This window comes from Amphiura filiformis, chromosome 8, assembly GCF_039555335.1.
Source record: "Amphiura filiformis chromosome 8, Afil_fr2py, whole genome shotgun sequence".
Lineage (NCBI taxonomy): Eukaryota > Metazoa > Echinodermata > Ophiuroidea > Amphilepidida > Amphiuridae > Amphiura > Amphiura filiformis.
The window spans coordinates 36,688,599-36,710,429 of NC_092635.1; the positions used below are offsets into that span (position 1 = coordinate 36,688,599).

Sequence of the window (21,831 nt, forward strand, 5' to 3'; positions counted from 1 at the left end):
GCGGGGCTGGGGGTCCACATCCACGGAGACTCCGTCTCGGGCCTATGGGGCCATAGAGACAGGGTTTCACATCAACCTCCTCGCTTACGAGGAGGTGATCGTGGAATCACATACCGTTGTCCTGACGGATAACACAACCGTGGTAGCCTACCCCAACAGACAAGGGGACTCCGGGCCACCACGATTGAGCCTGCATGCACGACACCTGATAGGGTGGTGCAAGTTCAGGCAGATTACGATGAGAGCGATACACATCGCGGGCGTCACCAGCATCCTCGCGCACAATCTGTCACGAGGAAGGGTGTCGGGACCAGCAGAATGGTCCCTTGCTCCGCAGAGTCGCTCAGACGATCTTCAAGGGATGTACCACCCCTCGAAAGATCTGTTCGCATCTCATCGCAATCATCCACTGCCGGTGTACTGCTCAAGGGTCGCGGACCCCAAGCATTCACCGTGGGCGCTCTGTCCATAGACTGGGGAGGGATGACAGCTTATGCAGTCCCTCCGATCTCACTACTCATGAGGGTGGTGGCCAAGATCGGGTGGGAAGACTGCATTGTCATTCTGCTAGCGGCAAGGCCGCTGGCACTCCCAGTACCAGATCTACTCCGGATGCCCGGAGCGGAGGTACCCAGTCTATCACTAGAGCACCTGCAGTTAGCTGCATGGCCCTTACCAGGGAACACGCAGCGGAGGGATACTTTCCATCAGAAGCTGTTTTTTCTCATCGCCGGGCTAGAGCGGAAGTCTACCCTCCGTGCGTATAGCCAGAGTCTGGCTCCATACTACGCTTGGTGCAATGAGACAAATAGCTCTCCCGCTAGAGCCTCTGTGCTGCTAGTTCGGAGTTTCTGACAGAAAAGTTCCAAGCAAGACTTCAGCGGGCCACTGGGGCCAGCTATAAGTCAGCTGTCCTCTCCATTCACCGAGGTTTCGAGGCGGGTCGACTATCATAGCCGATGGTTACCTTATTAGTCTACGCCTCGACGGTATGTTCAACGAGGGTCTACCAACAAGGGAAGTGATCCTCCTAAGGGCTCCCAACACAGTCTTAGATTACTTTAAGGGTCACCCTTTTGACCTTCCGTCAAAAGCGGCGCTTAAATACGTAACTCTCAAGATGGCTTTCGGTTTGGCGTTGGCTTCGGATGGCGGTGCTGAGTTGCACACGGTCTCGAGGTTAGCTTCCGTGTTCACAAACACTGGAGCGACACTGTTTCGGCGCTCTGTTCTCGTGACTACTGAACGGGCGCGGTGCATACCGACATTCGCCCCTCTCAATCCCCAGGGTTGGGCAAGGTTCGGCTGAAGCCAAAGATAGGCTGGGGTGTCCGATAAGGCGCTGCAGCACTATTTCTTCCGAACACAAGCCTTGCGAGGACTCACGACCGCATTCATCACCCTTACAGAGCCTTTCGGTCCAGCCGCTGTCGCAATGGCTGGTCCAGGTGTTGGTGGGGTCCGGGGGATCGCGAAGGTTTCGCGTCCCACGACCCACTCGACACAAGCTATCTCATCATCTTGGGTATACCGTTCGGTTGTCCCTTGAGGAGATCTAGCAGGCGGTGTCCCGGAAGCCACCTTCGCCCTTCTCTACGATACTTCCGTTTCGTTAGTAATCAGAGACGGGCGGGAGGTTTACCGGGACATTGTTCGGGCGATCATAATACGGTGGTGTACGGGTACCAGGTTTTCAGACTATACAGAATACTCAGCATGGTAAGAACCAGTGTCGCTATTCTTAACCACCAAACTTATTAAGTAAGGAGGTTTATGTCTGTGATCGCGTGGTCTTTTTTGTTTCCCGACCGTTGGGGAAAATATTTTCCCTGATCAGATGCTGACCAATCTTGTACCTCCATCCGTCGGTTACTTGCTAGATCGATCTTTCAGATGTTGATGCAAGAAGTATCTTAATCAACATCGGAACGGTAAGATCGACCGGTGTACTGAGTCTAGTCCCAAACAGAAATGTTTGGTAGACTCATAACCGGTGCGATCTTACCTTTCCGATGTTGATTATCCCGACCCCGCCACCCCTACAAGTTTGGTCCGAGTAGGGGATCCCAAGTCGGATAAGGGATTTATCATATGGTGTGACGTCACCTTTTGGGTGAGTCCACCGGGGATCGGGGGTTTTTGTTATTTATTCATTTATGTGGGACAAAATGACTATTGGTTTTTTCCGCATCTCGGGATCGATGCAAGAAGTATCTTAATCAACATCGGAAAGGTAAGATCGCACCGGTTATGAGTCTACCAAACATTTCTGTTTGGGACTAATTTTGTATGCTTACATGAAGAGTATATCATATTCTTCCTAGCTTGGTACATCATTACATTTCAAATCCTCAAAATCAGTGGAATCAGAGGAGAGTAAACGAGTTTCTCTGTGATTGACTTTGACAAAATGTTTGGGTTGGAAATGTGATATTGGTGTGGTCAAATTTTGAGAGCGTGGGAATATATAGCGAAAAGGGTGATCATTTTTTAAGTGGGTTGAGATGGAGAAATGTGGAAGTAAAAGGGTACAAGCCTGTGTTTACAGACTTGATTGTCCATCTCTCTTTTCAAGCGATTGGGCTAGACTCTGTGAAATGTTGCTGCGAGGTGATCGCTACACCTCCTCCACAGTGAGTCTGTTACCTTCCCGGTAACAGACAATGCTGGTGCCAAAAGAACAATGCTGGTGCCCATTTGTACACCTGGGTGGGGAGAGGCAACAGGCCTGAAAGCTTTCCCTAAGTGCTCAACGCATTGACGCCATGGGGATTCGAACCCACAACGTCAAGCTACCTTGTGATTTTTTAATCGAGTCTTAGACCGCTGCGCTACAGTGTCTCCAAATGGATGAACAGTGGAAGTAGGTTAGGAGTATAAGAATGGATTTGTCCTTACAACAACTCCAATCAGGAAAGATTAATGAGACTTTCATGTCTTCATCTTCTACATCTGTTCTTCACATTAAATTTTTAAAAAAAGATTCAAAATATAAAATAGATATACCTAAGTTTTGGTTGTAAGCAGTGTACAACCATTTCATAGTTTTCTCTCTTGACCTAATTGTGTTCACATCCAATCATTTCTTTATAGGTGAAAAAGTTGGTTGCGGTTTCTTTTGCCTTTGGTGTAATGAGAGAGGACGAGCATTCTATTCGTTAGATGCTGTGCAGACACATATGAGAGATAAGGGTCACTGTAAGCTACTGTATGAAGGAGATGCTGCTTATGAATTCACAGAGTTCTTTGATTTCAGGTTCGTTACAACTTTCATATGAGTCATCATTAAATGTAAATTACCGTATGTGTACATCCGTATCAAAAGATGCATTGTCGGCTGCTGTATGTGTCTCTTTTTACATTATAGCTAGGAGTAAATACCAGACTCATCTCAGTGGAAGTCACTTCAAGTCATCCCAAAGTCTCATGGTTTAGGAATGTTCTTTGTATTCCTACACCACATGACTTGGGGATGAGTTGAAGTGCATTTAATGAGTGGGTGCCTAGCCAAGATATTGCATGAAGGAAAGAGGGTCCATATTCTCAAAATTTCATATACTCCCTTTAACAGAGATAAAAAGACTAGTTTGCATCTGAAATTCTGACAAATAGACAGAAAATGGCTTACTGCGCAGGTCAACAACCAATCACGGCGCACCTTTGCCCTGCCGTCGGATGCGATTTAGTCTTTTTATCTCTGTCTTTCATTATGTGCATTTTCCTTTTTTGTGATGTGATCCTCATACCTTTCATCATCCTTTATGATCATTGCTCCTTACAGGACTAGCTATCCAGACCATGAAGGAAGACCGGAAGAAGGAGATGATGTTGCCACAGCGATGGAGGAAGATGAGGAAGTGGAAGAAGATAATTTGAATATTCAACAAGATGGATATGAACTAGTTTTACCATCAGGTATGTTGCAGAAGGGGAACAATGTTTGTTTATTTGTTTGTTTCAACGGTTGCTCCGTGTGGAGACATGCTTGGGTCGTGATGGGACCAGGCTCGAACAAAATGCTCTAGTCAGGCTAAAAAGACTATATAAGCATGCTGGCCTGTATGGAAAGAGAAGTAATTAGGGTTAGGTTTTTTTTAGCTCAATTTGCAAGGCAAATTGACCTATTGTCATCGTACAAATTTGCAATGGTTTTTTACTTTCTCTTGCTACATCGTTTGAGTAATGGAGCTGGTAATTTGAGGTGGCGATCTTTGCAAGTTTGTTCATGAAAGTTACTTATTTTGCTGGGGAAAAATGGACAGGAAGTATGCTTTTTCGAGCAATTTGTCACAAAATATTGTGCAGTTTCACAAGAATAATCTCATTCCTAGATTACTTACATGCTACACCAGGTTTAACCTTGGTGTTTTAAGCAATATAAGTCATCTGTTACATGTTTACATTTTAGCTTTGCCAATGATGTTACTGTGTTTTATGGAGGTTTAGATTTGGAGCATGTGTATTTTTGCAGAGACCTCTCAGATATTTGTGAGGATAGTTTTACCATGGTTTTACATAGTAATTATTTTTTATGTGAGATTGTAAAATTTTAAAGCTCTTAAATATTAGACTTGTTTCAAGTCCTTTGGCGTCCATAGTTAGTGAATGTAAAATTCATGGAAGCTTTGCCACATCTTCCAAAAATTTCTATTACTTTCCAAAGTTTTGAAGTTATCTATTCTTTCAAGATATTTATTTACCATCATAACTTTGTGAAAATCTATTTGACATTTGAATTACTAGATTGTGGACTTTCTTATCATACTTTACCCCAGGCATACTGTGCACTACAAAGTACAAGGTATACTTCCTCATAAGAGCATGAACAGAGAAAAAGTAAGGAGAAAGACTTGATCAAGGCTATTAAATATGCATAAACCACTAAAACCTAATGTCAACAGTAGAGTGTTTGTTCAAGTTACAAGGACAAAGTAATCAGGGTTGCCAAGCTCATGGTTTGGTAGCCTAATTGGGTAACTTTTGAAGATTTTCCCTGAGATTTCCTGTCCCACAGAAACAGATGGTTAAAAAAAAAAAAAATGGGTGGCTTTTCAGCAATGCAGGTGCAATTTGGATGTCTTGAAGCCTACATTTATTTAACTAATTAACAGACACAGATAAATTTGGGGTAAAGTTAGTAATTGGAATCCGTGAGAGCGTTCACATGGTAGATTTCCCCCCAAGTTTTTGTCCGAGAGCCGCTTTGCTCAAGCAAAAATTCCTCTGTGTGGACATGCCTAAAGACAAATATTTATTACTGCTAATATTCCTGTCAGTTTATACCTGAAGATATTTAGTGCCCATTCATTTATTTATTATTCATTAACAATTTATATGCAGAATAACCTCAGCACCTTGTCTCCCTCCTGAGCAGTGGCATTGGGAGCTAGGGGGAAAGTTGCATCCCCAACACAGAAATTTCCAGTGATGAAAATGGGGATGGGGATCAGAGTATGTCATTAAAATGACTGAAAAAGGTCAAAAATTGACAAATGGGGACAGAGTTTGGCTTTACTCCCGCACACTAAAATGCTGGCTATGCTGTTGTTCCTAAGGCCACCTTTGTTTCAGATGGACATTTTATTATGAAAGGACCTATATGTCATTGCACAAGAAATACAATTAGCCCCTGAATTAAAAGTATTTCATTAGTTTTGTAATCACTCAAAAGCATTTTGTGAGAATTTTACAATTGAACTAAGTGCTATTCAATTTTTATGGGCGTTTTTATTTTACATGTAAAGTCTATGGGGGTGATGAATGATTAGAAATGGACAGCAATATTGAAAAACCCTCATTTTGGGCCATTTTAGTCACGAAAATGACCATAAAAAGAATAGCACTTAGTTCGGCTGTAAAATTCACACACAATGCTACCTTAGTGAGTACAAACATAATTCATTCGGGGGCTATAGCAAAAAAAAAAATCCAATACCTTAAAGCCTTAATATACGATCTTATAATATGAAATTGGTTAATTTTTTTCAAACCTGATTTTTTTTGCATATTTGTAATGTTTACACATGTCCCAACTTGCACCTAAATGGAATCGGCCAAATTTGTTGTCTTTGTAGGTCAACAGAGCAAAAGTTTGACATATTATCATAATTTAAAAATTATGATAATATGTCCTCCCATAGAACTGCATGTTAAATGGTCAAAATAACTAGTGGGGTTTCTTTCACTTTACCTCGTTATATCAACTTAAAACGGACAGCAACCCTCCCCGGCAGTTATTACTAATATTATTTCAACATTTTGAATAAAGAATAACAAAATTAAAATTTGACGGAAATCGTACATTAAGCCTTTAATGGTTATGGAACAAAGGTGGAGGGCCCTGTTGCACATAAATGACCTTTATATACATGTACATTATGCCACATAAAATTAAAATTTTGTTTCACATCCCCACCATGAGAAGTGGATCTAATGTAACACCAAGATACTTGAATTCATTTGTATGATCAAGCATGTCATATTGTTGAACTTGGTAAGAATGTGAGATGCACCAAATACTATATTATTTAGTTTTATTGTTAATGTTGAGAGTTAACTCGTTTTTATAAAACCAACTAGCAATATTTGACATAAATAAATAAAGAAATGTTATAAACACAATTAAATACCAGTATATTTAAAAAAACCAATTTGATATATTCAACGGTTATACATATATCTGAACATTATATTTACGTCAAATTTCAAATAACAATTGAGCTACAGCACCCTTGGTGCTCTTGTTTTTAAAGTTTGGGTGTATGATAATAATTGCAAGCAAACAAAGGCAGTTGTGGCTTTTTGCTGAAATATAATGACGCTTACAGTTTTATTCCACACGTATGACAATCCAACATTGTAACCTTCACATATCACCAAGCGTGAGGGTAAATAAAGTCAACTTTAGTACTCCCTTGTAAATTCTTTGAGGAAATTGGGTGTAACAATAATGTTGAGTCCATAACATTGAGTTTACCTCAATTAAGTTTACCTCAAAGAAAGAAAGATTACTGACTCATATTTGCACCATACGCAACGCTACGGTAAATCCACCATTTTGGTTTGTCGCTCTTGTGGTGCACTTAATGTGCCTCTGCCATTTATCAGCAAGCGCCTGAATTCGAACAATAATTTGTGTCTTAAAGCTTTCAAAGGTTTGCGCCTGCATCGCTTAGCACACATTACGTGCGCAGAATGCAAACAACCACGCACAGAGGCAGCCCTCGAATTAAGGATCTGAAGGGGCACGGCAACTTTTTTAGGGCAAGTTTATAATTGCCGTGGATTTTCTCTGAAAAGGCAAGGCACCACGGCAATTTGTAATATTTCAAAAGGGCATCAAGGCAACTGTTGAAAATTTGAGAAGGGCACCAAGGCAATTTTTCAAAAGCGAATAGATGCATTACCGTCAGCTGAATTTGACACCAAAGACATAAAATTCAGCTGAATTTGACACCAAAGACGTAAATTCGACTCTCAACTTTACACTAAAACTAACCTGATTGCTTTAAAAACCTGCTTTATAATACAAAGCAATCAAAAATCAACAGTTTAATTCAGTTAAATTTTGCGATCCCTAGTTCTGAGCTGCAAAAATGACTCGAAACAGCGATGAAACAGCTGTAACTTTGGTAATAATATTGATAAAATTCGCCGGGATAAAAACTATTTCGTGCAAAACATATCTAGAGATGGGCTCACATGTACAAGATAAGACGAGACCGGAAGAGTATCGCCATCAGTTTGCAATGGGAAGTCAATGTTTGATAATCGAGAGAACAATTGATTTGCCCAGCGCTCAGACTTTGTTTACGTCACGAGGTCGAGGAGTCTTATTAGTTACTAACAGCGTTTCTGATTGGTCGATAGTACGTTGGAGGTATTTCTCTGACCAATCGAGAAAATGAAGTCAGAATGTCAGATTTCTAGCAACCAGATAATGTATAAACTGTATAAAAGCCGATGTGATTGGCTGAATATGTAAGCTTACGTATGGGATAATGAATGCTCAAAATAGCGATCATGTTCAAGATTTTCGATTTAATTTTCCACAATTTTGCGGGGATTTAACCAGTACTTGTTAATGATTTTATAATGAAGGGACAGGGCTGGCGGCTAGGGCACCCACGGCAACTTCATTTAGGGGCACGGCAAGTCGGTAAAGGACATATTTTGAGGGCATTGCGGCAATGGGGGTGGGCACCCACGGCAATATGCCGTCGGTGCCGTGGGTTAATTCGAGGGCTGCACAGAGGCACATTAAGTGACTTCCATGAGCGACACACAAACATGGTGTAGTCGGTACTCTTTGATTCTACCTCATTGGCAGAACCATGGTTTAAGGGCAGAGTAATGGGAGAGAACATGGACCTTTTCGAGCATCATTATTTCTGAATTGTATCTCCAAAGTATATAAAACTATACATTTTTGGAAAGGAAATGAGTCGAGGAATCTCATGGTGACGTCAGATTTTTTCAAAAATCTCGAGTTTTTGAAAAAAAAAAAAAAAATCACTTTTTTACCCCAATTTTTTTGTGACAACTTAAAAAAAAATCAGTTTGGAGTAAAAAAAAATCAGTTAGCTTTTAATGAAAAGAGACATGAACTTAGGGAAGGTTTTTTATTTTTTGAAATTCGTCTCTTTTTGAAATATTGAAAAAAGCGTGTGAAAAAAGCAATTTTGTCATTCTATTCAGCTAAAATTGCACATAATGGTGTATATTTTTGTTTAAAACAAATATTTTGAAAAAATGAGAAAACCTTCCCTAGACTTTGATGTACTCTAAACGATAGTGCAAAAAGTTTACCTTTTGCTTGCATATTTTTCGAGTTATCTTGTCACAAAAATCGTGCAATATTGTCAAAAGTGAACTATGAGAAATCGACGTTTTAGTAAAAAATGTCAAAATTATGCACAAAATGTCCTTATATTTTAAAAGCGGCAAGATTTTCACGCTTGTAAAAGCTGTACCTGGTGCATGGTCTTAATATGCATCTTTTTGCAACAATGAATTTATAATGTCTGCTTTTAGTCCGCCAAAATTCAACATAATTAAAAAATCTAAGTGGCATTTTGACTGCAAATTTGTGTTTTGTTTACACCGCATTTGCCGGCGTTAAAAACATACCGAATGCGCCTTGACTGCGTTGGACATACGCGCGCAGAGTTAGCGCCGTCACACGCCAAGCGAATCGCAGCGTAATCACAATATTTTCGCATTCACAAGCGCATTTCTGACTCATTATTTCCCGCCATTTACTAAGCTCTCTTGAGCCATGTGACTTTTTAGAGTTGAAAAGAGTGAAATAAATCAAGCAAAAATACGTGTAAATATTAACAAGTTGTATTTTATCAGTTTCAAGTGAAAGAATACATCTTAGTGTTGATAAAAATCAAGAAGTCTCAAATTCGGGCGTGGACGAATGTGTCTTCCATTACTCTGGCCTTAAATAGCAATCTGTAATTTAGCATTATTTTTATGCACCATATAGGGGCAAGGATAGGTCATCGAGAATTACAGAGATATTACCGACAGAATTTACCAACTGACAGACAACTGGTGAAGAGAAACCCAGGAATGATTGGTAGACTGATGACACAATACAAGGCGCTGGGTTGGACAGGAACTACAGGTGAGTGTAAAAGCAACCAATAGCACACTGCGTATCATCAAGGCAGGGCAAAGTACAGGGCTCTGGATTGGACAGGAGCCGAAGATGAGTGTAAAAGTAACCAATAGCAAACTGCTTATCATAAAAAGCCAGGGCAAAGTACAGGTCTCTGGATTGGGCAGGAGCTGAAGATGAGTGTAAAAGCAACCAATAGCACCTCTGCTTATTATAAAAAGTCAGGGCAAAGTACAGAGATCTGGATTGGGCAGGAGCTGAAGATGAGTGTAAAAGCAACCAATAGCATACTGCTTATTATAAAAAGCCAGGGCAAAGTATGGGGCTCTAGATTGGGCAGGCGCTGAAGGTGAGTGTAAAAGCAGCCAATAGCAAACTGCTTTCTTTTCATAAAAAGCCAGAGCAAAGTCCAGGGCTCTGGATTGGGCAGGAGCTGACGATGAGTGTAAAAGCAGCTAATAGCAAACTGTTTATCATAAAAGTATTGGATATCAACTTCCTAGAAAAAGTCTTGTCACCATTAAATACAAATATCAAATGTAAAAGTTTCATCAAAATACTGTTACGGTTACTGTATAGACCACTTGACATGTGACATCATTGCCCTGCAGTATGCGCACGGATTGTGGCAACTTCCATTGTTCTTTGCCCTGCAGTGTGCGTACACATCGTAGTTTGTTCAGGGCACGTGTATTTTAAATCGCCCACCACATTTCATATAGTACAAGAAAGCCATTGAACATTGTAGCGGTTCGTTCAAGCATAACGATAAACGAGTCCCTTACCTTTGTTGATAAACAATGATGTCAAGTACACAGCAAACACCCACCAGCACTGGACCAGTAAAAGGGCCCATTTGCACTGGCCCAGTACTGGACCAGGGTTGGGCCACATAAAGTGAGCGCCAGCACTGGACCAGACCAAGTCGGTCACAACTGGTCCAATATAGTGTGTCACTTATGGACCACATAATGTCGCCAGAGCTGGCCCAACGCTGGCCGGGCTTCCGTGTGGCCCAGCACTGGCGCTCACTTTATCTGGCCCACATGTGGTGGGTGACGTTCTCCCACTAGCGAAACAATTCAGTTTTCAGACTAGGCTGGGCTAGGCCCGGGGCTAGGACTAGTTGAATTGATATTTTTAGTGGAAGTGCAACTTTTGCGGGAACTTTGATTTTATTTTCAAATCTTGGTGTATGGCTACAAATTTGGTACCAAATGAAAGCTAACAGATTAAATTTTATTGTTTATTTAATATTGAAAAGTAAATATAAATATTTATGAAGGAATATTTTTACAGTGATTTTACTATTTTTAGCTCATTTGTGACAATTTAATAGGAATATTTAGGCATGTTTAAATTTCAACTTATACTTCTATCCTATCGGTAGGGAAAAAATCAAAATAATATTTCATGTCCCTTTGATTTCTAGACCATCCTCTAGCGCCTACTGATTTAGCCTACGGGCCGGGTCCAGATTTGACCCTCACCATTGGTTGGTTGGTTGGTTGACGTAAATCCCTCCTGTGAATTAGGAGCACCAGATTTCAAAGAAAGAAATCTGTAAAAGTCATAAGTGTGTTCAAAAGTCAAAGTTGAGTGTAAAAGTCAATGTTGAGGATGATCAAAGTCATAAATGAGCAGAACTAGACTAGTTGTTAGGCAGGTTAGCAATGATAGCAGCCCTCTTAACATGCAGGCGGTAGACTAGATGTCTAGCAATGTGTTCAGTGCAAGCATGCAGATTTTGTAACTGAGATTCGTGTATAATTAATTTTGCGAGGTAGGCCTATACAACTTTTAAAGCATTTTATATAATATTTAATTTTATTCTGTTTTTATTCATATAATTTACCTATCATTTCTTTGGGCCCCGGGTTTGGGCCTAACCAGCTGGCTAGGTCTATGCCATGTCGGGCCTCCGTATGAATATATTAAATAGTAGGCCAAGGCCAAATAGTAAATACTACGTCTATCAAGTAGGTTTTTAAATTAAATAGGCCTAGGCCTATGCATGATAGGCCTACGTTACAACATGTATCAGTAAATAGGGCCTATTTTTCTCTCCCTAGGCCTAAGAGCTTCAAACTGATAATAAGCCTATAACTTTCCATAGGCCGTGTAAAATTAATGTTTTGGTTCTCGTCCAGAGGATTTTCATGAATTGATGAGGCAGGGAGGTTTTTTTTTCAATGTAAAATTAGCCCCGGTAATTAGCATGGCTTAGTTTTCGGTCTTTTTAGAGCAAATGAGGAGGCCTGGGGCCCTTTTTCATTTTAATGTGAGATTCTGAGGCGGATAAATCCCCTAGATTACCACAAAATTCTTGGAAGTGATATTTGTTCTCTAATAGGCCTAAACTTATTTAGGCATATTTGTAAGCCTATAAAGTTTTCGTAAAGTAGGCCCGGGAAAGTAGGCTATTCCTAAGTTTTAAAAAAGTTAAAAAATCTACTTTACAAAAATCTGACAAATCCCGTAAATTTAGGAGGGAGAGGACGAGAACCAAAATATTTATTCAAAATTTCAGAATAGGGTGTTCCTAGGCTAGAGGGTGTTATAGCTTGAGCTATTCTTATAGGGCGTAACTCCAAAATTAGACCTCTAGTCTCAATAAAACTTCTGCATGGATTATTTGAAAGGTAGGCCTACAATCCAACATCCCGGGGACTCATTCATACAAGCATACAACGCCAACATTTAGGGTCCCTAGCTTAAAACCACACATTTAAACTTGAAATGTCTGAATGTCCCTTTCTTTTCATGGGGGCTGAGCAATTTATGTGCCCGGTTTTATGGGACGCCTAATTTTTAAATACAACGCTCTAAAATGATAAAACGCTGCACAGTGTCGACTTCCTATTCGATAAATATAAATTTAATACTCTGTTGGTGAGCGACGGGCGACTCTTATTTCACCGAACGCAAGAAAAGGAGTTCTATCTGATTGGCTAGCAATCGATCGCTTAGGTCGCTTAGTAGTCAACTACAAACTCAAAACTGAGCATCGTATTCAATTCGATTGAAATCGATATTCTATTAGGCCCCTATTGCCGTGAGATAAAGAGAGTGATAGTGTGTCAATAATGTACATTGTATTGCAGCTGGATTTTACATGCATTCTTTTATATAAATTTTTTCTCAAAGAGTTGAATATGATCAAAATTTTTACTCAGGATTTCAAATTTTTTACCCGCAAATTGCAGTTAAACATATCCACAGCAAAATACCGGTCCTCACTAATTAGTGTATTTAATTTCCAGTTAGTGTATTTAAGATAGGTAAAACTGACTAATTAAGTACGACTTACTCATTACGTGAAGCGAATTTATTCATTAAGAATTTGCCAGACGAGCGTCACGTAGTTGCAAGATATCCTCGGTCACGAAAGTTATGATTCAAAAAGTAGTTTATGAAAAGTACGAACTGACTTATTATTAAGATGGACATGCACTCATAAGAAACTCATACAGTATTGTACATAACTATATAGCTAGGCAGAGTGGTGGTAAACTATGGTCAAAAAATGCTGAATTTTCAAAAAAATCATAAAAAAGCCTGATTTTCACCTAAATTTCAAATATTTTTGGTGAAGTTGGTCAAAATTCAAAAAAATGAAAAAAAGGCTCCTAGATATTTTTATCTAGTTTATAAAATTAATAAATAAAAAAAATTGGCCCAAGAATTTTTTTTACGTTTAAGGAAGGGGTATGAACATTTGGACAGTATTTATTGTGGGACATTAGAGCACATCGGACATATCGAATGGTATTCTGCTGAATACGAAGAATGTCCTTCTGATTTAATTGATATTTTTGACATTTAACAGTACTTAAAGTGTATGTAGGATTTTTTTTCCAAAACACCAACATTTTTTAGCTTTTTCTCCCAGCTACATACACTTTAAGAATATATCATTAGATTTATCAAATTTACTCCGAGGACTGTTATATATCAAATATGTGAAAAATATCAAATTTTAATAATTTGTCATAAAATGTGTATTATATCGTGAATTTCAAAAATGAAAATTATTTGATATCAGAAAGACATTCTTCAGTATTCAGAATGCAATTCGATATGTCTGATGTGCTCTCATGTCCCACAAAAAATACTGTCGAAACGCTCAAAACGCTCATTCCAGATCCCTTAACGAAATAGAAGTGGGCACATTTTGGGGATTTGGGGCCAAAAATGGCATTTTGGCCCAAATTTTACCTCACAGATGAATTGATCAAGTCTTTCCCATTCTAAATGTATATTTTTATATACATTACACCAAGAAATTAGCAGTTATGAGGTCCGAAAGTTTCAATAATTCCAGGGTTCAGACCAACCTTAACAACGTTTTTAGAACGTTTTTGTGTTTGCTGGGATATTATACTTTGTCTAACCAGAATTACGGGTTTCGTAATTAAGGTGGCCCCCACAACAAAGGTTGGTAAATATAAAGTATATTGACCTTGATAAATCTGCTAATAAAACGTTAATCAAAATATGGGAATAAGGTTGCAAATATTTATACATATGAAGAGCTTAGTTCAAAAGCCCTTACATCCACCTCTGGCTGAAATTGAGTTATGACATTATAGTGTGGGTAAAAATACACATTTTGGTGGTTGTTTGACCTTCATACTGCCTTCTCTTCTCTTCCAGAGATATCATATATTTCCTGTTTGGAAAATCTGAGGGAATTTCCGGATATCTGGGCATTAATAATAATATAAAATAGTTTTGTTTTAATTTTTGATGTATATATAACAATAGTAGCCTTCAATGTTCTTTAACTATTAAAAAACCAAAAGGAACTGTTTTGGGGTCACTGTTTGAAGAAAAAAAATCATTATAATTAACAAAAGTTGTAGTTTATAAATACTAAAATAAAAGACATTTTGCTGAATTTAATTTTTTAAAATTCATAATCAAAAAAAGTAAATGAGATAAATTTTCTTTTTGATTTTGCAAACGTTTTATAGTCAGGGGCTCAAATTTGATTGCAAAGTTGATTAATGATTGTGTTTGAGCTGTACAGTGGATTAATGACAAGCATGTAGACCAAATACACAAATGAGCTGATTAATATTTGAGCTAGAGAGTGGATTAATGGAAAGACAAAATATGCAATTCTAAAACACAAGGCCTGGTGGCCCTTTCAAAAAATGTATGCTTTGGTATATCTTGCATGACTAAGTTTAAAAGAGGTTATAACCATGCTAACAATTGTATTGCACTTCTGAGACTCTTCAACCACCTTATTTTGGGAGAATATTTGTGTAGTGAACTGATTTCCTGATTTTCCATCAGATGAGACCTGTTCTCACAAAATGAGCGGAAATTGTCAGGTAGAAAAGGAGATACATGAATGGTTCATTGAACCTGCTAAAAAACAATAGAAAGCAAGGGAATTCTCCTTTGAAATATTGAAAACTTATATGACCCAGATAATTTTATATGACCCAGAGAGTATGGATCTGGCCATAGCCATGGAGATCTGGCCATAGCCATGCAGATGGTGCCCACCTGGACTAGCTTTAAGCTAGTCAGTACTGCTGGACTAACAAGGATGACTAACCTATCTTAGTCCAGCTTGACTAGCTTTTGCTTAGTTGCTTGACTAGTTTGATGTTAGTCCAGCACGGTTAGTCACTCGACTAGTTATTGAATTAAGTTAGCCCAACTGGTGCCCATCTGGACTTACATAGCGCTAGTCAAGCCAGCTGGACTAATGTAACATTAGTCCAGCTGGCTTGACTAACATGCTCAAACTATTCGATCCGACATGACTAATTTAACCATAATTTAACCATACATGCAGTTGCAGATTGGATAGTCTGATAAGGGTTATACAGTTGGAAGGTAAATGAGTTTGTCACTTATATTCACAATAATGTAGTCACACAATCATAAGTTTTGATGGATCCATTTTGCATGTGCATCAAATCATAAATCAGAAAAGTTTCATGTGCATGATTCAGATAAATCCATCTTTGATAGGCAAAATTAGTGCAATGTTCTTTTTTCACATGACTTTTTTGTGTAACAGCTTAACTCGTTATTTTGCACAGCTGATGTATGCAGGATATACAGCATTTTCTTCTTGATGAGTTGGAAGTCTATTCCTACCACAGTTGGGTCACATTTCAGCAGCACCTGAAAGCAAATTATGCAAAAAGTTACTGTTAGTTAAACTTCAATTAGCAAAATGAATATTCCGCTTTCACATCTGGCGGTTTTCTGAAAAAAGTACCAGTGAAAAATTCAAATTCAGGATCATCAAAATAATTTACGTTATTTATAGTTTAATACATGTATAGTGTACGGAGCCCCTGAAGTGACATGGAAGAAAAAAACTCTGGGTCCGACTTTGTAACTCTGGGCCCCGAAATAGTAACTTGGGGGCCAAGATAGTAACTTGGGGCCTGAGATAGTAACTCGAGCGCCCCAAGATAGTAACATGGGCCCTGACTTAGTAACTCGGGGTCCAAGATAGTACTCTCTAAATTCCTAAGATTTAAAAATAAGTCTAAGAGACTTGTTAGAATGACAAAACCTTTCAGAGACTTAAAATTCAAATCTTTATTAGAGTAAAATTTAAATCCATTAGATTTGAATTTTAAGTCTTTTCAAGGTTTTGTCCTTCTAATAAGTCCCTGGAATTTAGAGAGATAACCGTAGCCCCGAGATAGTAACTTGGGGCCCGACTTAGTAACTCAGGACCCGACTTACTAAGTTGGGCCCTCAAGTTACTATGTCGGACCCCAAGATAGTTCTTTTTCTTCCGTGTCAATTCAGGGGCTCTGTAATAGTCCCATCAATTAAGGGCTGAAATCAAAACTCGACCGGCGGTTGACTGGCGGTTCTGTCCAGTTGCCATTGTTTAGAACAATAGCAAAAGGACAGGCGGTTAACCACCAGTGGAGTTTTGATTTCATCCCTAAACCAACAACAATTTTTTTTTTGATGTTTCAAAATGGGAGCTTAATTTTGACAAATGACAACGGCCAGGAAACTTTAAGAAGTTCTTACACCTCCAAAATTTTGGTTGGTCATGTATTTCCACACCATTTTTTAGAGTCTACCATCAGGGACAGTACTTAATACAAATATAGTATACTGTCTTAAATTGCACAAGCAGTTTTAACATTTAGAACCAAAAATGTGTTTCATAATGGCCATTGAACCATCATTGGTGGCACCGGGGCATTTCCCCCCTCAATATTCTTCCCCCCCCCCACCCCCACTTATTCTGAAAAATGATCACTTTTTTGCAGCAATTTTGCACAAAATTGGATGATTTTGCACTCATTCACTTTGCCAACCTCAAAAACCAATCTGTGGCAGCACTACAGGGGGCATTTTTCTTACTCCCCCAGTTGCAATTACAGAAATTACAGAAAATTTCACTTTTTGCAGCAATTTTGTGCAAATTTAGAAGATTTTTCCCCCCATTCACTCCAACCCCCGAAAAAATTCCTGATGTCGCCACTGAGAACCAGTTTATAACATCTAAACATGCTAAACGGAACATATTTCAGGTCTAAAATATCACGGGGATTATGAGAATACATGAGGTTTCTTCTGATACAAAATGTCTCCATTTTGATCTAGGATAAAGAACAGTATGACCCGACGAGGCTGTCGGTCTGGTCACACATTTTTCAGTTACCTTTGGTATTTGAATGAAATCATTCAGACTAGTTGTATATGTTGGCGTTGAGTCTTTCAAGCTTCACGGTTGCATCGTCAGCCACAGAGCCTATAAAAAAATTCATGGAATTAAAATGGGATTTGACAAACTGTCGATTGTAGATTTTGGGTCACAATTGTTATTCTTTAAAAAAGTAATTAATTGCAGACCATGCACATAGCATTTTTTTGCCTAAGTTGTTGCTAATTTAAGGTACGGTATATGATATATTTAAATGAGTCATATATAATGAAATTTGTTTTGAATTATTTTTTTTGCAGCAATTTTGGGCAAAATTTGTTGAAATTCACTTCATTGGGGGAGTGAATTTCAGGGCCATGTCACCAAAAAAAAAAATTCTGGCACCACCACTGTACTTAATAGACCTATTCAAGTGTTCATGAAAGTCAAAATTTTGAAAATAGGGGTGGTTTTTCAATCCAAATTCCTGTTTTAATTCAATCGTTTAGAACAAAATAAGGGTAAAATAAAGCTCAAAATGCAATCTGCAACAGGGGTTGTTTTGAATTTTCTGACAATCATCATCACAGCGGCGTATCCTGGGATTTTGGCCTGTATGGGGCGGAGGCCCAAATCTACCAAATTTCCCTGCACTAGGGGGGGGGGGGCCAAATAGACAATTTTTGCCAAGCTTATTGATAATAATCGTAAAATATTGCATATCGTATGGATTCCCCATCTCTCTGCCCTCCTCTCCCTCCCTCTCTCCCCTCTCTTTTTCCTCTTTCTCCCTCTTTTTCCTTGCACTAGGGGCGGGGCCCAAATAGGCAATTTTGCCAGGGGGGGCAATTGCCCCCCCGGCAGCTATGCCACTGCATCATCATCATATGTTATGCATTTGATAAATATATATTAAGGGGAGCCCTGTGCAATAATTGTGAGCCCCCTGGGGGAATTTTCAAATGGCAGAAATGCTTGCCACCCCACCCCCTATTGGCTTGGCAAAATTGCTCTTGAACTTTACTGCCAAGGCCCACTTTTAGAGCATTTTATTTTTAGCATTTTAGAGCATGTTTTTTAAAAGATACCCTATGAATGTGTGCCAATTATTGCTTGCCCTCACCCTGGGAGTCACCCCCCTTATCGGAGCAGTGCCAAAATTGCCCCCCCCCCTTTGGCTGGCCAAAATAATCTTGCCCCTACCCAATTTTACCTCAGGGCTCAGTGCTCATTACACAGCCCTTAATTTAACTTGGACTATTGGATAACTTGGGCCCCACAAGCTTATCAATACCACCAGGGTGCTTATAATAATAATCATTAAAGGTAAAATATGGTGCCATGGCTTGAACTTTTAGGGCCAAGGCCCAATTGCAAGGGCATGTACACATCTAGGCAGGCCCGTACGCAGGATTTTTTTTGGGGGGTGCTGATTTTGAAAAAGTGGACATTTTTTCCAAGGGGGGGGGGCAATTTAGTAAAAAGTGGACTTTTCCTCAAAAATGTGGACATTTTTTGGCCAAAAAGCGTAAAAACCTGTTTTTTGCTCGCTATGCTCATAAATTGTCATATTTTGGGACTTTTTGTATACTTTTGCACCCCCCGCACCCCCCCCTCAAATGCACGGGCCTGCATCTAGGGTGTATTGCTGGTACTACATGTATTGCTATACAACTAAAAAATAGTACACAGGCCTACATGTTGTATCACAGTGTTGTATACTAGCTGCTATGTACATCATAAAGACTGACATGTTGATGGCTTGTTAATTGTTATGCCGGCATATGCATGACATTATTTTTGGTCTTTCTGATGTAATTGCAACTTTACATAATCAACACAAAGCATGCCTTACATTGTAGCGGAAGACATCTTCTACAAAATCTTGATGCATTTCAATTCCAGGACATTGGGGCAAGAACTTGAGGTGTTGCTCTGCAGTGCAGTGTATACGTGTCGATACGTGTAGTACAGTATCAGTAGTTGACTCTGACAGTTGTGTTTCCCCACTTAGAGTTGGGTCAGAGGTCACATACCACAGAGTGGCAAAATTTAAACTTGAAGCTAGTCGAGCAACCTAGTCAAGCCGGCTTGACTTAACGTTAAGCTAGTCCATCTACCTTTACCAGTCCATCCAGCTTGACTAACCATAAACTGGTCAAACTAGTATGCAAATATTCTAGCCTGGTTGGTGGCATGTATTCCTATAGTCACGGTTGAAAATATGCAAAATCAATGCAATTTCAATTGACAATTAACAACATTTGAACTGGAACACATAGTGACACATCTATGATGTTGATTTGAAGTCATTCAATTGTCTGCTTTCACTGTCACCATGTAACCATTTTCATACTTGGCTCTGTGAATGATGTTGATCAAGTCACGATACTTTCTGATGTGATATTCCTCAATTCCTGTCTGAAACAACAAAATAAAATATTGATACAAAGTAATAAACATTTTGGTCATCTAAATGTTTATTCATATCATTTTCAGTACCGCGGTATTTACTTAAAAAGTCACTAAATAACACATGTTCCGATTCTTTATTCTTGTCTGGGGCTGTGCAATAATTATGAGCACCCTTGGGGGGTAAAATTTCCAACGGCTCGCCAAAATCGCTTGTCCCCCCCACCGCCCACCAAAAATCGCTTGTTTTCCTAAGCCTTTTATAGCATTTTATTTAAAAGCGCCCCAAGAATGTGCGCCAAAAATTGCCCGCTCCCCCCCGACCCATAGTTTTTGACCTATGACCTCCAGCCAGCCACAAGCCATTTCAGCATGAAACACATATTATTTGGATTTTTCTACTTACATGTAAATACATAGGCCTATAAGCAGAGAGGCTGCAATAAGAGTCATGATTTAAGATTTAAAGAGGCCATATGATTTTAAGGTTTTTGAGCAGCACTTTTGGACAAAGCTTCTAATGGCGATAAAATTTATTTACACACATTTTACCCGGCTGGCATTCCTGAAAAGTGACTTGATATTTGGGTTGAAAATGCAAAATGCTATACCGTAGCTTTTAAACATAATTAAGTACCATATGCAGTTCAAAATAAGCAGTTCAAAATAGGCCTAGAATAGGCCTAAACACCCAGGCGCAAGGCGTATAAAACTGGATGCCCAACAAGAGCCCAATTTCAGAAAAAGTAACAAAATTTTTTTAATTGCCGCATAGCCAAATGAAGACCTAATCAGGCGCGGATTTAGGGGGGGGGGGTGCAGCCGGCGCGCGCCCCCTCTATTTTTTGACTAGCAAAAGGCGCCGGCCTAACTTAAAAATACAAAATACGAAAGAAATTTTAAAAAAATGAACACATTCGGCTATGAACAGCAAACAATGTGCCAAAACCGTTGAGTTTTCGAGGGGGTAACCCCCTTAACACCCTTTTTTCGTCATCGACCAAAATGCGCCCCCTCTATCAAAAATTCCTGGATCCGCCCCTGCTAATTGAAGCGATTTGGTGGACCATTTTTGCACTATTAGTTTGTAAAATCTTAGTTTGAAAACGCAGAGAATTTGTGAAATGAGCAGTCCATGAAGTCTTTTGTGGGGCTTTTGTGGACAAGTTTTATGTCGAAAGCAGAAGCGAAAATGGCTGGCCACTTGTTTATCCACTACGCAGGGGGTGTCTGAGCCTGAGGGGGATGTTCCCCACACAGAAGTTGGAAAATGAATGTCCAATTGAAGCCCGGGGGGATCACTCATGTATAAAAGTTGTAAACATCCGCGTGAATTGACTTTCAAAAATGACCCTAAGCTTGAATGTCGAAAATTTGTCAAACTAACCCTAAACAAGGATTGTACTGAAATAAAAACACCCTAAGCAAGGAATTGTTTTGAAATTTACCCCTAAAACAATAGACATTATAAAAACACCCTAAGCGAGGAATTGGTTAGAAATTTGCCCCTAAAACAAGGATAGACATTGCGTGTGTCGGTACAGTGATATCGGTAAGCTTAAAATTGGCACTGTTGAAGTCGGCTCCGATTTTTTTACAAATCTGGTTGGTAAAATGCCTCAGAAACCACTCTTTTGTGCCGAATAATTTGATAAATATGTCACCACTAATGTCCGTTAATTGGGAAATTAAAAAAAATTACCCTAAGCGAGGATCATCCTTAAAAAAACCACCCCTTCTTTTACTAAAATGAGTGTTTTGAGACCCTAATCGCGGATCCGCGCGGATCCTCATTTTGCTTTTCAAAACCACCCTAAATCCGCGTTTTCTTTCACGCGGATGCTTACAACTTTCATATATGAGTGGCCCCCCCGGGAATTGAAGCCATTTGCTGCATTATTTTTAAACTATCAAAAAACATGAAAAAGGGGGGTGGGCAAACTCAATTTGCAAAATTTTAAATGTTACATTTAGGCCCGGGGGGGGCACTCAACGAACATTTTGGTAGGGGCGTGCGGCGCGGAGCGCCAAACTTTGGGAACTTAGAACTAATTTTGGGTCAAAATAGGGGCTTGATGAACTGAAATTTCAACATATTTGTGGGGCTCTGTGAATTAAAATCAGCCAAATTATAGGCTTTGGA

The 21,831-nt window shown here is 39.3% G+C and overlaps 1 protein-coding gene across 1 annotated transcript in view; it reads left to right on the plus strand.

The window, feature by feature from the left end:
- The window catches only part of LOC140158990 (cytoplasmic 60S subunit biogenesis factor ZNF622-like), a 36,470-nt gene that overhangs the window by 11,440 nt on the left and 3,199 nt on the right, over positions 1 to 21,831 (plus strand). The window contains exons 5-7 of the mRNA XM_072182290.1: positions 3,094 to 3,256; positions 3,782 to 3,915; positions 9,494 to 9,634. Coding sequence (XP_072038391.1) covers positions 3,094 to 3,256; positions 3,782 to 3,915; positions 9,494 to 9,634 — 438 coding nt within the window. The remainder of the gene's footprint in view (positions 1 to 3,093; positions 3,257 to 3,781; positions 3,916 to 9,493; positions 9,635 to 21,831) is intronic.